Source organism: Dipodomys merriami, unplaced genomic scaffold, assembly GCF_024711535.1.
Source record: "Dipodomys merriami isolate MVZ:Mamm:240054 unplaced genomic scaffold, mDipMer1.0.p SCAF_22, whole genome shotgun sequence".
NCBI lineage: Eukaryota > Metazoa > Chordata > Mammalia > Rodentia > Heteromyidae > Dipodomys > Dipodomys merriami.
This window is the reverse complement of record NW_027203604.1, coordinates 8,943,799-8,957,591: the sequence shown is the minus strand read 5'-3', so window position 1 is coordinate 8,957,591 and position 13,793 is coordinate 8,943,799. Positions and strand designations below refer to the sequence as shown.

Sequence of the window (13,793 nt, the reverse complement as noted above, 5' to 3'; positions counted from 1 at the left end):
TTTTGCCAGTCCTGGGACTTGAACTCAGGGCCTGAGCACTGTCCTTGAGCTTCTTTTGCTCAAGACTAACACTCTACCACTTGAGCCACTTCCACTACAGTGCTACTTTTGGCCTTTTCTGTTTATGGTACTGAGGAATAGAACCCAGGGCTTCATGCATGCTAGGCAAGCACTAACCCACCTTCCCAGCCCACAACTTTTTAATAATAACAAAGAATTAAAAAAAAATAAATACAATGAACTTTCTCCCTTCACATGTTGACTAGCTCAGGTATTTGTAGTGACAGAAGGCTGACTAAAACAAGGGAAGGAAATATGGGGTGCCAGGATCCTGGACCAATGCTTGCTTGTGGTAGACAGTGTTCTAACCAGAAGCCCCAATGTGGAGAAGACAACCCATTCCCACTGGGAAGAGAGCACTGCCACCTTCCTACCACAGATGCAGGGACGTGGGACTTCCACAGACCCGGAATAGGGGAACTATAATTTTCTCATCTTATAGGAAGCTGAGAGATATGACTCAGTCCTAGTGGAGCTCACCTCCAAGAGCCTGGGGAGATGGGTGCTTGGTGTTATCTCTACAGGGCGTCTTGACATTTGGGCCTTGCTGATCCCTCTCCCCCAGGGCTGGCCTATTCCTAGAGATAATGAAAGATTTGCCTTTGATGGTACCATACAAATGCAAACCAATCAACTCCAACTGCAGATCCCTCCCATCACCTTTTTGGTGCTGTCCTACTCTAGATATGTACCTGCCTTCTATCTATGTGCCCTCATTACCCCAAGGCCAGGTAGCATTCAACCAGGGAAAGCCCTCTGCCTTAGAGCTGGCTGAAATTACTCAAGCTAGCAGTGTTGAGCCTGTTCACCCTGACTCACCAGTTCCTTCCTGTTTAAACCACAACAAGACTCCGCCCACAAGTTGACCCTCCCTCCTTCCTTCCCCTTGCTTGCCCACTGGCCCAGCTACTTCCTTATGTGGCTTCTTGTGGCAGGATGGCCTTTCCTGGGAGCTGTGAGCATCAAGTTATGCTTTCCCTGCCAATTGTTGACAGGGACATTGGTTGGCTGGCTGGCTATGCCTAAGTAATATTACTTGTATTACACCAGAGCTCAGCCTTCCCTCTGTGAAGCTCACTGTGGACTGGCCACTGGCTGTCCCTTACCTGACAGGCCTGTCCCCTGAGCCTACTGTGTTAATATCTCTATAACCATGAGGATCCAGCAGGCCCAGCACATCAGGACATGTCCCCACATTCAAAGGAACACAGAGCACCCAGCCTGGGCCATGCCCTACGGATGATCTGACAACTGTAAGTCTTTAGGGTCTCTAGGGCTCAATCTCTCCATTTAAAAACCAGGAAGTTCTCAAGCTACCTTCATCCAAAAGCCTTACAATAAACAATGGGTAGCTTCAGGCAGCCATCATCTCCTCTTGGGGTAGAGGTGTGCCTACCAAAAACATAGGGAAACTGAGGCTCAGGATTGCGGTTTCCTAGCAGTCTCCATCCTAGAAGTCTTCCCCTTGTGTAGAGCAAGTCTGTGTGCTCCATTTCTATGAGGGTCAATCACCCCAAACCTCAAACTCCTTCAGGGAGAGCTCTGAACTTAGGCCCTGGAATAGAAGGAGAAGCCTACCTGGGCCTGGCCAATGTTGTCTGTCTTCAGGGGGGTGTTCTCAGCATCAGGCTCCTCATCCACATCATTGTTGTCCTCCTCTTGGAGTGAATTCTGTGGTGTCTCACTGTCCATGGCTGTTTCTGGGTGCAGCCCCAGCATGGTGGGGTCTGGGGGGACCTCACTGCCCTCCTCACAGGGGAAGTGCTCACCAGCAACGCTGGAGGATGGGCTGTCAATTCCACTGTCCCGGTTGGGAATCTTCAGGCCAAGATCTAGAAGGCAGCTCCCTGCTGCACCCTTGCTGCCAAGTTCCCCTTGGTAGGTGCTGGGCCTAATGGGGAGGACTTGGGGCTTCCCCAGGGAGGAGTTGCTAGGCCCAGCATTGGATACTTCTACAGTGGTGATGGCTTCTGGTGGGGATGAGGATCCCCCATCTAATTCCATCCTCAGAGCTGAACTCTAGGAGACTGGCCAGGAGCTTCCTGTCAGGAAAAAATGAGTTTACCTCAGTATAGCTCCCTAAACCAGCCCCCTAAAGAAAGTCAATCTGTTAGAGTTAGGCTTTGAAATATCAACACCTTGATGGACTTCAGTTGGGGTCCTATTCAGACAGGCTTTGAGGGAATGGAAAATGGAAAAATATGTTACTTTAAAAGTATTTTTCCTACCAAAAGTAATCCTCATCTGGGTTTGGCAGCTCTTGCCTATAATCCCACCTACTTAGGAGGCAGAGATCTGAAGGATTATGGTTGGAGGCCAACCTAGGGGAAAGTTCATAAGATCCTATCTCAGTCAATAGCTAGGCCTGCTGGTATGTGCCTGTAATCCCAGCTATGAAGGAAGCATGAATAGAAGGATCAAAGTCCAGACTGGCCCTTGTTAAAATAATGAGACCCTGTCCCTCAAATAAATACAAAAAGGGCCGAGGGTGTGGCTTAAATGGTAGGACAGCTGCCTAGCTAGTGAGAATACCTGAGTTTAACTTCATGAAGTACACTACTTAATAAATAATAAGTAAATAACCCACTACCACTAAAAATGTAGCAATCTCATGGTGTCATATGAGGCTATTTGTTGCTCATTACATTCAAAATATATGCACAAATTAACAAAAGTAGTAAGAACACAGTAGCTTCTATTTATAACACCCTTCTGGGGCCCATGGTATTTCTTGTGAGTATAATAATCCCAGGAAATGAGGTCCTTCAGTATCCTAAGTCTGAGATGTAAGATACCACCTTACATTTGCATATCAGTCTCTCTTGGCCCACTGGGGATTTGCCCACTGAACAAGTGGCAAATCCAAGTCTCAATGCCTAGTACATAGAATTCATCAGGCAGTTCTGTGGTGAGATCAGACCAGAAGAGAGAATGACAGTCCCTGAAATCTTGCTCTTGACCCCAAGATTCAACCACAGAGAAAACAAGGGGCTGCAGGTGATGACAACTTACCTGATGCTGTCCTTCTCTCCTATGAAGATATTGACAGTGACTGGCCTGCTTCTTTTGGGCCTCCAGCAGAGGTTGGAAAGATTTCTTGGAAATCTCTTGTTCAAGCTAGTTTGAAGTGGAGCTGTTTAGAAGGTCCTAGGGAAAAAAAAAAAAAAAAAGAGAATGGTGATCAGAGCAGCTCAAGGCCCCCAGTTTTAAAAAGGAAGGCAGCCCCTCACCACAGAGTGGCAGATCCTAGCTAAAGAACAGACAACCTCAGCCTCCCTAACAACACACCCAGCCCAAGAAGGGCAAGGTAACGCCAGCGTCCAATACAGGGGCTCACATACAGTTGGCTCACGCACACACTCACCCTCAGATATTCTTCTATCCAACTTCTTTATGTGTTCCCTTTCTCGCCGCTAAGCAGCACAAACAACAGTTAATGCTGACTGATGGCTTCTTACACTCACAGGAGATAGAGCTTTCTGTCCCTGGGCTGCACCTGGCTGCCTCCAGGGCCTCTAGGAAATGCATTACAGGGCTGGGTGCTGGGTCAGCTCGGTGGTGTCATCCCCTACTCCCCACTGCCACCACCCTCAGGGCTGCGGAAGTCCACAGGCCCCTGAACAAGGCTCCTCCCACTCTCACAGAATCCTGGGAGCTTACCTTCCAGTGGTAAAACTACCTCTGAGTGGACCTTTTTTTTGTCAAAATGACTCCAAATGGACATTTACCATTCGCTACTGCTACATGCTTAACAAGCTTAATGGGCAGAAACATTCAGATTTCCAAACAGAAAATACATGTTTTTCTGCATTCTTCTCATAGTATTAGAGATAAACTCAAGTTTCCAGAAGTTAGACATGGCATAGCCAATAAGAGTACATGGGTGGAATGTGAGCTGGACTCAGCTTTGGTGTAGTCAGGAGCAGCAGGACAGAGATGGGTCCAACCACACCTAGTCGCAGGGAGGGTATAGGGAAATTATACTTCTCCAAGAAAGAAAAGCAGAAATGTGATTTTCTTTTTTACTACCTGAAGAGGTCACACACTAACAAACAACAGTTTACAAGACATTTTAGACCAGATTGAAAAGCCCTGTGATTCTTGAGAGATAGGAACCATTTCTGGGTCAAGAAGCAGGGAAGGGAAACCCTTGGGACTTCTCAAAATGAAAAACAGAGCTAGGAGTCTGGAGGAAAAAGGAAACTGAAGTGCACAGGACAGAGCTCTAGAAAGAAGAGATCTACAGAGAAAGAACCTGGAGATCTGCAAAGGGGTGTTAGGAAACCACATGAGGATGGAGGGGAAAAAAATCCCTGACAGGACGAAAGGGAGCACTCTCTGATGTTCAGCGAGGACAAAGCTGTGCCTATTCCACCATCCAGCCTGAAAAGCCTGCAGGTTTACAGGGCATTGAGTCCAGTACTCAAGAAGGTCTTGACTTAGTAGTAAGGTATAATTAATCCTCCAGTGGCCCACCATTCCACCTAAAAAGTCTTAACAGAAAGGCCAAACTGTTTACAACTTAATTATACCCCTGAGGACAACTAAAATACACTTAAAGGAATACAGAAATACCCAGCACTGGCGAGGTGCAGTGCTCATGTCTGTAATCTGGGCTACTTGGGAGGCAGCAACCAAGAGGATGAATGTTTGAGGCCAGCCTGGGCAAAAAGTTAGCAAGACCTTTATTTCAACTGAGAGGCTGGGTATAACAATGCGCACCTGTGATTGAAGCTAAATGAGAGATGATGGGAAGTGGCACTGTGGCTTAAGTGGTAGAGCGCTAGCCTTGAGCTGAAGAGCGCAGGGACAGCGCCCAGGCCCAGAGATTAAGCCCCATGACCCACAAAAAAAAAAAAAAAAGGATGATGGTCGCAGGCCAGCCTGGCAAGACCTTATCTAAAAGTAACCTAAAAAGCAAAAAAGGGCTAGGGGTGTGGCCTAAGTAGTACTGTTCTTGTCTAGCAAATTAAGGTCCCGAGTTCAAATGCCAGTATCAATAATAATAATAATAATAATAATTCAATATCCAGCAAGTTAAAAGTCACAATGTCTGACATACAATCAAAAATTACCAGGTACAAAGGAACATTTAAATATCTCTTAATAAAAAAAAAAAACCTCAGTCAATTGAATTTGTCCCATAACTGACACAGATATTGGATATAGCAGACAGGGCATATGAAAACATTATAGCTAGGTGTCAGTGGCTCACACCTCTATAATCCTAGCTACTCAGGAGACCAAGATCTGAAGATCACAGTTTGAAGCCGGCCTGGGCAGAAAAGTCTGTGAGAATCTTATCTCCAATTAATCACCAAAAAGCCAGAAGTGAAGCTGTAGCTTAAGTGCGGTAGATCCACCAGCCTTGAATAAAAAAAATGCTAAGGACTGGCACCCAAGCCCTGAGTTCAAGCCCCAATGCTGGCAAAAAGCATGACAGAATGGTTGCAGACCATAGTTGCTGCTGGTCCCTGCTTGGGTACTTTTTTGGCTTTGCTTCTAAAATCTACCAAAGCCATGCTAGCAGTGAGCAAGGCCCAGTGTATTTTGGCCATGTCCTGGTGGGCTGACAAAGGCCAGTCAATGAACATCCACAATTGTCCAGAAGCACTGAATACTCACCATGGAGCCTCAGCCTGAGAAGGACAGCAGCAGATGTGGTCAAGGGTTTCCATCTTCTCTGCTAAGAACATGGTAGGGCTTCTCAGACCATGACATTGAGTCAGTAGGACCTCAGAGCAGGACAGGGTCACCAGGGCAAGCTGAGGCGAAGAAAAGGAGACATAATGTTGCGCCTGTATACTGAGACATCTTGATCAGATACTGGCAAATTCAGCTCACTCTACCACCTCTAAAACTTAGCTGCATATGTTAATACGAAGAATTAAACAAACTGCTTAACCAGTGTAAAACATACTGTTAAAAATTGTATGAGTCTGAAACAGTATGTTCATATATGGAAGCTAGACCTAAAATACCTGGTATTTTACAGCACTCCAGGAATTCACACACAGTGAGACCAAAGGAGGACACTTTTAGGGGAGGAACACAAAAGTGAAACACCTATGTACCTCTGATCATATAAAATAATGTTCATCAAAATGAACTTCAGGAAATGGAAGCAAGAGGTTTTTTCCTTTGTTGTTTTTGTCTTCTGTTCTTTTTGTCTTGTTTGTTCATTTATCTATCTTTGGGAGGGCACAGAAATGGAGGGGCAAATCTGAAGACTTTGGAAAAACCACAACAAAATTTGTATTAGCTGTATATTTTTCATAAAGCTTTGAAATAAATGACTATATATCTTTAAAAAAAGAAATGGAGGGACAAAGGATGAACAAATGCAGCAGTGGTACTCTCTAGATACTATGTGGAAAAAGAACTATTCAACTTGTGGGTGGGGACAGGAGGGAAAATCTTGGAGAGGGCAAGGGAAGGGGTGTCCAAAAAGAAATGTACTCATCACCTGATTTATGGAACTATAGCCCCTCTGAATACCACCTTTGTAATAACAATATTAAAAAATGTATGAGTCTGTTACAACTTGGATCTTACATGTTCCCTGAAGGCATAGGTATTAAGAGCTGGGTACCCAGGCACTTTGTGGAGGTGTTAGAATCTCAGGACTCAGTGAGGTCTAGTGGGAAGTTTTTAGGTCATTGGGGTATGCCCTTGAAAGGGATTGTAAGACACTACTCCTTCCTCATCTCTCTCGTTTTGCTTCCTGGCAAAACGATGGTGCCACCATAGCCCAAAGCAATAGGGCTAAATGCCCACAAATGGAAACCTCTGAAAGCATTAACCTTTCCTCCTTATTAGATGATATATTTCATGTATTTGTTATGGCAACAACAACTAACACACATAGATCAGCAAAACAAGGTCTACTCATACAATGGAATATTGTTCATCCTTTAAAAAGGACAACTGCTATATGGGTGTCCTTTGAAGACACTATTTTGAATGAAATAAGCCAGGCACAAAAAGACAAAGTCTGCGTCATTATACTCATTGAGGTCTCTGATCAAATTCATAGAGAAAAAAATAGTAGAGTAATGGCAGCCAGAGGCTGGAAGAGGGGGAAGCAGAGAGTTAGTATTTAATAAGGAACTGAATTTATTTATTTACTTATTTATTTAGTGGCACTGGAGATTGAACTCAGAGCTCCATGTTTTTCAAAGCACAAGTGGCCATGCCTCTAGCTAATCTCTGCTCCTTTTTCTCTTTTTATTTCATGGAGAAGTAGTATAAACACAAACATTACAGCCATGAATAAAATATCACCATCTGCTGTCATTCTTAAAAGGCAAACAAAAATTCAACCTTCAAAATAAAATAGATGTGGGATATAGCAGGTAGAATCCCGGAGGGCAGGCACACCATACTCACTCTAAAATTATTTGAGCCTGAACATATATTTGAAAATCTTCAGAACAAAATATTAGGGGGCTGGGAAGGTGGCTCAGTGGTAGAGTGCTTGCCTTGCATGCCTGAGGCCCTGGGTTCGATTCCTCAGCACCACATAAGCAAAAAGAAAAAAGCCAGAAGTGGCGCTGTGGCTCAAGTGGTAGAGCGCTAGCCTTGAGCTGAAGAGCTGAGGGACAGTGCCCAGGCCCAGAGTTCAGGCCCCACAACCGGACCCCCCCAAAATATATATATATATATATATATATATATATATTAGGAAAGGGCCAGGTATTGGTAGCACGTGGCTGTAATCCTAGCTATTCAGGAGGTAGAGATATGATTATCTTAGTTTGAAGCCAGCCTAGGCAGACAAATCCAAGAGACTCTTCTTTCCAAATTAACGATCAGAATGCTGGAAGTGAAGGTGTAGTTCAAGTGGTAGATGCTAGTTTTGAGCAAAAAAGCTAAGAGCATGAGGCCCTGAGCTTGAGCCTGGTTCAGGTACTCATGCAACTGTACATGTGCATGCACACGGGCATACATGCACACGTGAGTACACACACACACACACACACACACACACACACTTCTAGTATGTATTAGGAGAAAACAATTTAACTCAAAGCTCCCAAGAGCCTCAGGCTCTTTCTTAGCAAAGGAAGGGTTATGAATTCCATTGTTCCCATGAGTACAAGCTGCCTTCCCTATTAGCACTTTGAATTCATTACATAATTCTCTGTAGCTACATTTGATTATCTTTGACAGTTTCCACTGTAAAAAGTAGTGAATAAGACAAACAAGAACCTCCAATCTGCACTGCTGAAATTCCTTGCATCACTGTCCACTCTTGCCTCTCCCTCTAACTCCCCTGCTCTAACTTCCCCCAGGAAAAACCCTTCAGGGTCTTTGCATGGAGACTTTTATTCCCAATTAACGAGCAGAGTCAAAAGTGGAAGAAGCAGGGCTCAAGTGATAGAGTTCAACCCCTAGTATCTAGTATCAGCACCAGCACCAGCACCAGCACACACACACACACATACACACACACACCCCACACACACACACACTATGCTGAGTGTTGTGGCACATGATAGCAATCACAGCTATGCATAAGTAAAAAAATAATGGTCCAGTATATTCCCTGACAAAAGTGTGAGACCCTATCCAAAAAAACAAAAATAAATAAATAAATGTCCTTTTAAGTATAAAGGTCTTGAAGTATGGCTCAAGTCATAGAGTGCCTGCTAAGCAAGTATGAGGCCTTGAGTTCAAACCCCAAAGCCAACAACAATAAAAGTGCTCTGTATCTATTTTTTTTTTTCAGAAATATAAGACCCAAATTGAGATCCTGCCTCAACGCAGAATCTTACTCAGATGAGCCCACCCCATCACCTCATCCAAATGCACAAGGACCAGTCAATGAACAACTGAGACAGTTGTCCATGGCTTGAAGGTGCTAAATGCAGGGATCCCCAAAGACCCAGGACAGATCTGGAAAATATGTCATTAGGCCAAGTGCAGTAACCAAGTGACCAGGCCACCCCACCTCATGGGATCTGTGTGTCCAGGTCTCCCCATCTCTTAGAACCAATGTGTAAAGGGATCCTTCATTTCTGGGTTAGAGACAGCAGAAAGGGAAGGAAGACGCAGAGGCTCAGTGAATGAACCAGGCCATTTGTCTCAATGGGGAGCACCGAGCTGGAGAAGGTGTGAGAATGGGAAGAACAAGAGTCATCCCCATACAGCTGGCATCCATGGGGCTCAGCCAACAAAGTGAGTCTGAACAAGTTATGAAAGAGTTGTAGGCAATAAGGAGGGTCAACTTGTGGGGCTCAGAAGCCACATGACCTATTGCTGATCATGAAAGAGGCTATTAGCACCTAAGTTAAAACACCAAGAATGCTGGGTGCTAGCTCATCCTTATAATCCTAGCTTCTAAGGGGGCTGAGATCAGAGATCTGAGGATCATAGTTTGAAGCCAGCCTAAGTCAGAAAGTCCATGAGAGTCTTACCTCCAATTAACCATCAAAAAGTAGAGCTGTGGTTCAAGTGGCAAAAAAAAAAAAAAAAACTCAGGGACAGAGCCCAGGCCCTAAGTTCAAGCCCCAAGACCACCATAGGAAGAGAAAAAAGAAAAACACAAAGTAGGACCAGGATTTAAGCCAAGTGTCCATTTCACCCCCAGGGCTGTAAGTGGCACAGGCACAGGACCTCTTACCAGCCAATTAGATCCAGATTTTCATTTCTCAGTGTCTACTCCACCCTGTTCCTCATTGTTAGTACAGACTGTCCATGGCCGGCACTCTGCCCATCACCATCCTTCCCCTACACCCTGAGATTGTCTCTTCATCACTTACCAGGACTCATAAATACCTGTAGCTGGAGGATCCAGTGCCCAGAAGGAAATGTTGGTGGTGAAGGCGGGGCCCTCTCGTCTCTCGTTTCCTTCCTGCACTGGCTCAGTCCCTCCCTACTGTCAGTCATGCTGCCTAGAGACAGGCAGGACCAGGCGGTCACTGCAGTGACCAGCTCTGTGCTTTCTTCAGGCCCTGTTCATTGTTTTTAGTGCACACTTGCCTCCAGAACATTCCATAACCTCACTGTCACCTGGGTTTTACATCTCTACATTTGCCTCTCTTGATTATTCCTTGTACCACGGAGCCTCAGTTTCCCCATCTGTAAATGGAGATCACAAAAAGCCCATCTGGAACAGGTAGGGAAAAGGGTGCCATAGGAACTTTGAGACTGCCAAAGCCGTGGTTCTAGCCCAGGTTCTAGCCTGGGAGGGCAGGGAGTAGGGGACAGGTATTAGAGGCATGTCAGCTCTTATACCATAGAACAACATGCTCCAGGCCTGAGATATACAGGGCTTGCAGTCCAGTGCGGCTGTGAGGGTCCCTATACATTTGGAGGTTCTAGTCTCTGCGGAACAAGGGCCAGCCCCACACCCCAAGAGCAGAACTTGGGCCTCTAAATGTCTATAAAAGCCCAGCTGAGGAAAACCACTTCCTCCCCTCCTTACCATCTTTCAGCTACTGTGTAAATTTCCGGCTCAGAAAAAATGTGTGGGGGCCCAGCCAGTCAACTCACAGGCTTAAGCCAGTGGGGGAGCTAAGACAAGCAGACAGAATAGAATGCCCAGTGTTTCAATTTCTTGTGCAAATGGCTGACAAAGGCCCCCCTTGGATATTGGGGAGGACCAATCTGAATGTCAGATGAGCTACCCACCCTGACAGGGAAACGGAGTCCGCTTAAAGTCACAATGCTGGGTCCAACTCCAGCAGCAGCTCCACATCCCCCACTGCCCTGTGCCTGTCTTCCTTTCTCCAGCAGCATCTCAGAAGCCCCAGACCTCCTTTCTGCCTCCCCAAACAACAGCTCACACCCCACAGCACTCATCCGCCCCAGGAAAAATGAAAATGGGCTAACCATCCACAATGACAAAGGCTCTCTACAAATCCCACAGGCCCCAGACCCCAACTTCCAGCACACACTTGGTCCCTAGGTCCTTATCGCCCACCTCCCCCACTGTCCTCACACTGCACAACATGAACTATCATAGTGGCATCAGACTGTACCATCATAGCTGCTATGACCCTGCCCTCGGGCTGCCAGCCTCCCAAGGTAGCCTCAATACTGCTCTGAGCAGACCAGGCCCAATCACTGGTGCTAGTAGGTCAGTGGGCTCAACTCTCTTTCCTAGTAGTAACCCATTAGATGGGCCACCTGTCATTTAAATTCTATAGTCCAAAGCCAGGCTCCAGTGATTCATGCCAGTAATCCCAGCTACGCAGGAGGGTGAAATCTAAAGATCACAGTTCAAAGCAAGCCTGAGCAGAAAAGTCTGTGAAACTCTTATCTCCAATTAACCAGCGCAAAACCAGAAATATAGCTCAAGTGGTGGAGTGCCAGCCTTGAGTGAAAAAAACAAATAAAAGAACAAGGCCCTGAGTTCAAATCCCAAAACCCACACACACAAAATAAAGTTATTTAATTAATTTTTTTCAGCTTATGCAAAAGACCACTGAAGTCTGGATGGACATGAGTGGGGTCTGGGCCATAGCCCTATTTTATAAGGCCAACCTGCATGGGTTCAACCTGAATGGCCAGCTTTGGACTTGTTCCCGTCTTGGACTCCTCTGTAACACAGAAGTCACTGACTACCCCATCCATCCTGTGAGCCTGTGCAGCACCCAAGCATGGCAGTCACACTGCCTAGCACTGTGAAATTTATGAAGCCTTCTCACACTTACCTCTTGATATCTCACAATAATGCTAGAGAAATCCATAGCCAGACAACAGTGCGGAACAAGACACCACTCACATCACAGGACAGCTTCCTGCCTTGTAAACATCCGTCTCCCACAAGTGACTCTTGTTTTGTTCTGTGTACCTTCTGTAACCCCGAAGTTTCCCCTTCCAGCACCAGACAGATACTTAGTGAGGATCTTGGGAACCCATCCCTACTCACCGTCCCTCCAAGAAGTACGAGTTTCTCTTTCAGGGGCTGAAACTTCATGCAGTAACAATACAACTTCCTTTTTTTTTTTTTCTTTTTTGCAATATGGGTCAGAAAATGATGGCATATTTACATTTCCGGATTGTTCTGCAGTAGCCTGAGATGGAGCTTGGTTCATTGGTTCTCAGAGCCCTCATTTGCAGGGTGGTGGGGGTGACCTCAAAAATGCAGTTCTCACCCCCATGGCCACAGCAACCCAGGCTTGGTTAAAGTTTAACAGGCTACTGGGCAGGAGCCCTGGGTATACAGGGGGACCTACCATGACCACTATCCCACATCTGCCTCAGTGGGCTTCCCTAAGTAGACCTGTGGCTTCAAAGGTCTTCAGAAAGGAGGCATCTGACATAGGTTGGCCAGTCCAAGCAGGTCCAGAAGCCCCCTTGGAATCTTCCTCAAACCTTCATGGGTTTCATGCATGTTAACAGTAAAATGGCCATGGATGGTTGAATAATGGAGAAACCCCATAACAAATGCGTTTTTTTCTGGTACCAGGGTTTGAACTCAGAACCTCACACTCTCATTTAACTTGCTTGTTCACAGCTGGCATTTAAGTCATGCCTACAACCTGGCTTTGTGCTGGTTAATTACAAATTGAGTCATAGATTTTCTGCCTAAGATGGCTCTGTGTGTATGTGAAAGAGAGAGAGAGAGAGACAGACAGACAGACAGACAGACAGACAGACAGACAGAGAGAAGAGAGTGCACTGGTACTGGGACTTGAACTCAAAGCCTAGGAACTGTCCCTGAGCTTTTTTGCTCAAGGATAGCACTCTACCACTTGAACCACAACTGGTTAATTAGAGACTAGAGACTAGAGTCTGACAGACATTCCTGACCAGGCTAGTTTTGAATCTTAAGCCTCAGTTTTCAGCCTCCTGAGTAGCTAGGATGACAGATGTGAACCACCAGCACCCAGTTATTTATTTTTTTAAATTATCTTTAAATAGAATACAAAGGGATTTCAATTCAACATGTCAGTTTATGAGTGCAATGCATCTTGACCAATGTCATCATTCTCCCCTATGTCTCCCACCCCCATCCATCTCCTTGATTTACCAGGTACCACTGATGCCTTCTTAATCCATCCTAAACCTTATTTTTTGCCTGTCCTGGGACTTGAACTCAGGGCTTGGGTACTATCCCTGAGCTTCTTTTTGCTCAAAACTAGAACTCTAGTGCTTGAGCCACAGCACCACTTCTAGCCTTTTCTGTTTATATGGTACTGAGGAATCGAACCCAGGGTTTCATGCATGCTAGGAAAGCACTCTATCATTAAGCCACATTCTCAGCCCCATAAACACTTATTTTTAAAGCAAGCAGTTTCTGTGTGCCTCAGTCTCCTTGTTGTTGAGTAGGAACAACACACAGGGGTATGGCGGGAGGGGGCATTGTCCCCAAGAGCAACCATCCTTGAAGCACCTGTGCCAGTCCCTGACACCTTGCAAATGTCATGCAAGTATAAGACAAACTCAAGTTACCACTGTAGAAAGCAATAAAAGGACCCATTAACAAGGAGGGTTTCTATAATCCAGGGTAACTTCCTTGAACATTTCCACAAAGTAGTTGCTCTGTGCATACCCAAAGATTGTGTACTCAGCAAGAAATGGGACCTCACTCCCACATTCAGCAACTCCAAACGTATACCAGTTTTTTGTAGGGTAGGGCTGGTGGCAGGATAAAGAGGCACCAGGTAAATCTGCAGCTGAGATGAAGGGAAATCAAAAGCCTTCACTCAATTAATCACTGACCATTTATTGAGCAGCTAAACGACTAGCTACAGAAGTTCATCCAGCAGGCCCTGAAGGCA

General features: G+C 45.6%; 1 protein-coding gene across 7 annotated transcripts in view; it reads right to left on the bottom strand.

Annotated features, from left to right (window-relative positions):
• The window catches only part of Fgd3 (FYVE, RhoGEF and PH domain containing 3), a 49,139-nt gene extending 37,077 nt beyond the window's left edge, over positions 1–12,062 (bottom strand). The window contains exons 1-4 of one of the 7 annotated variants that reach the window (XM_070033287.1): positions 11,939–12,062; positions 5,686–5,825; positions 3,073–3,207; positions 1,639–2,102 (exon numbers count right to left, since the gene is read on the bottom strand). In XM_070033287.1, the coding sequence (XP_069889388.1) occupies positions 1,639–2,064 (426 nt within the window). In that variant the 5' untranslated portion in view covers positions 2,065–2,102; positions 3,073–3,207; positions 5,686–5,825; positions 11,939–12,062. The other 6 variants (XM_070033282.1, XM_070033283.1, XM_070033285.1 and 3 more) reach the window with 6 other exon arrangements.
• Between the last annotated feature and the right edge of the window lie 1,731 nt (positions 12,063–13,793).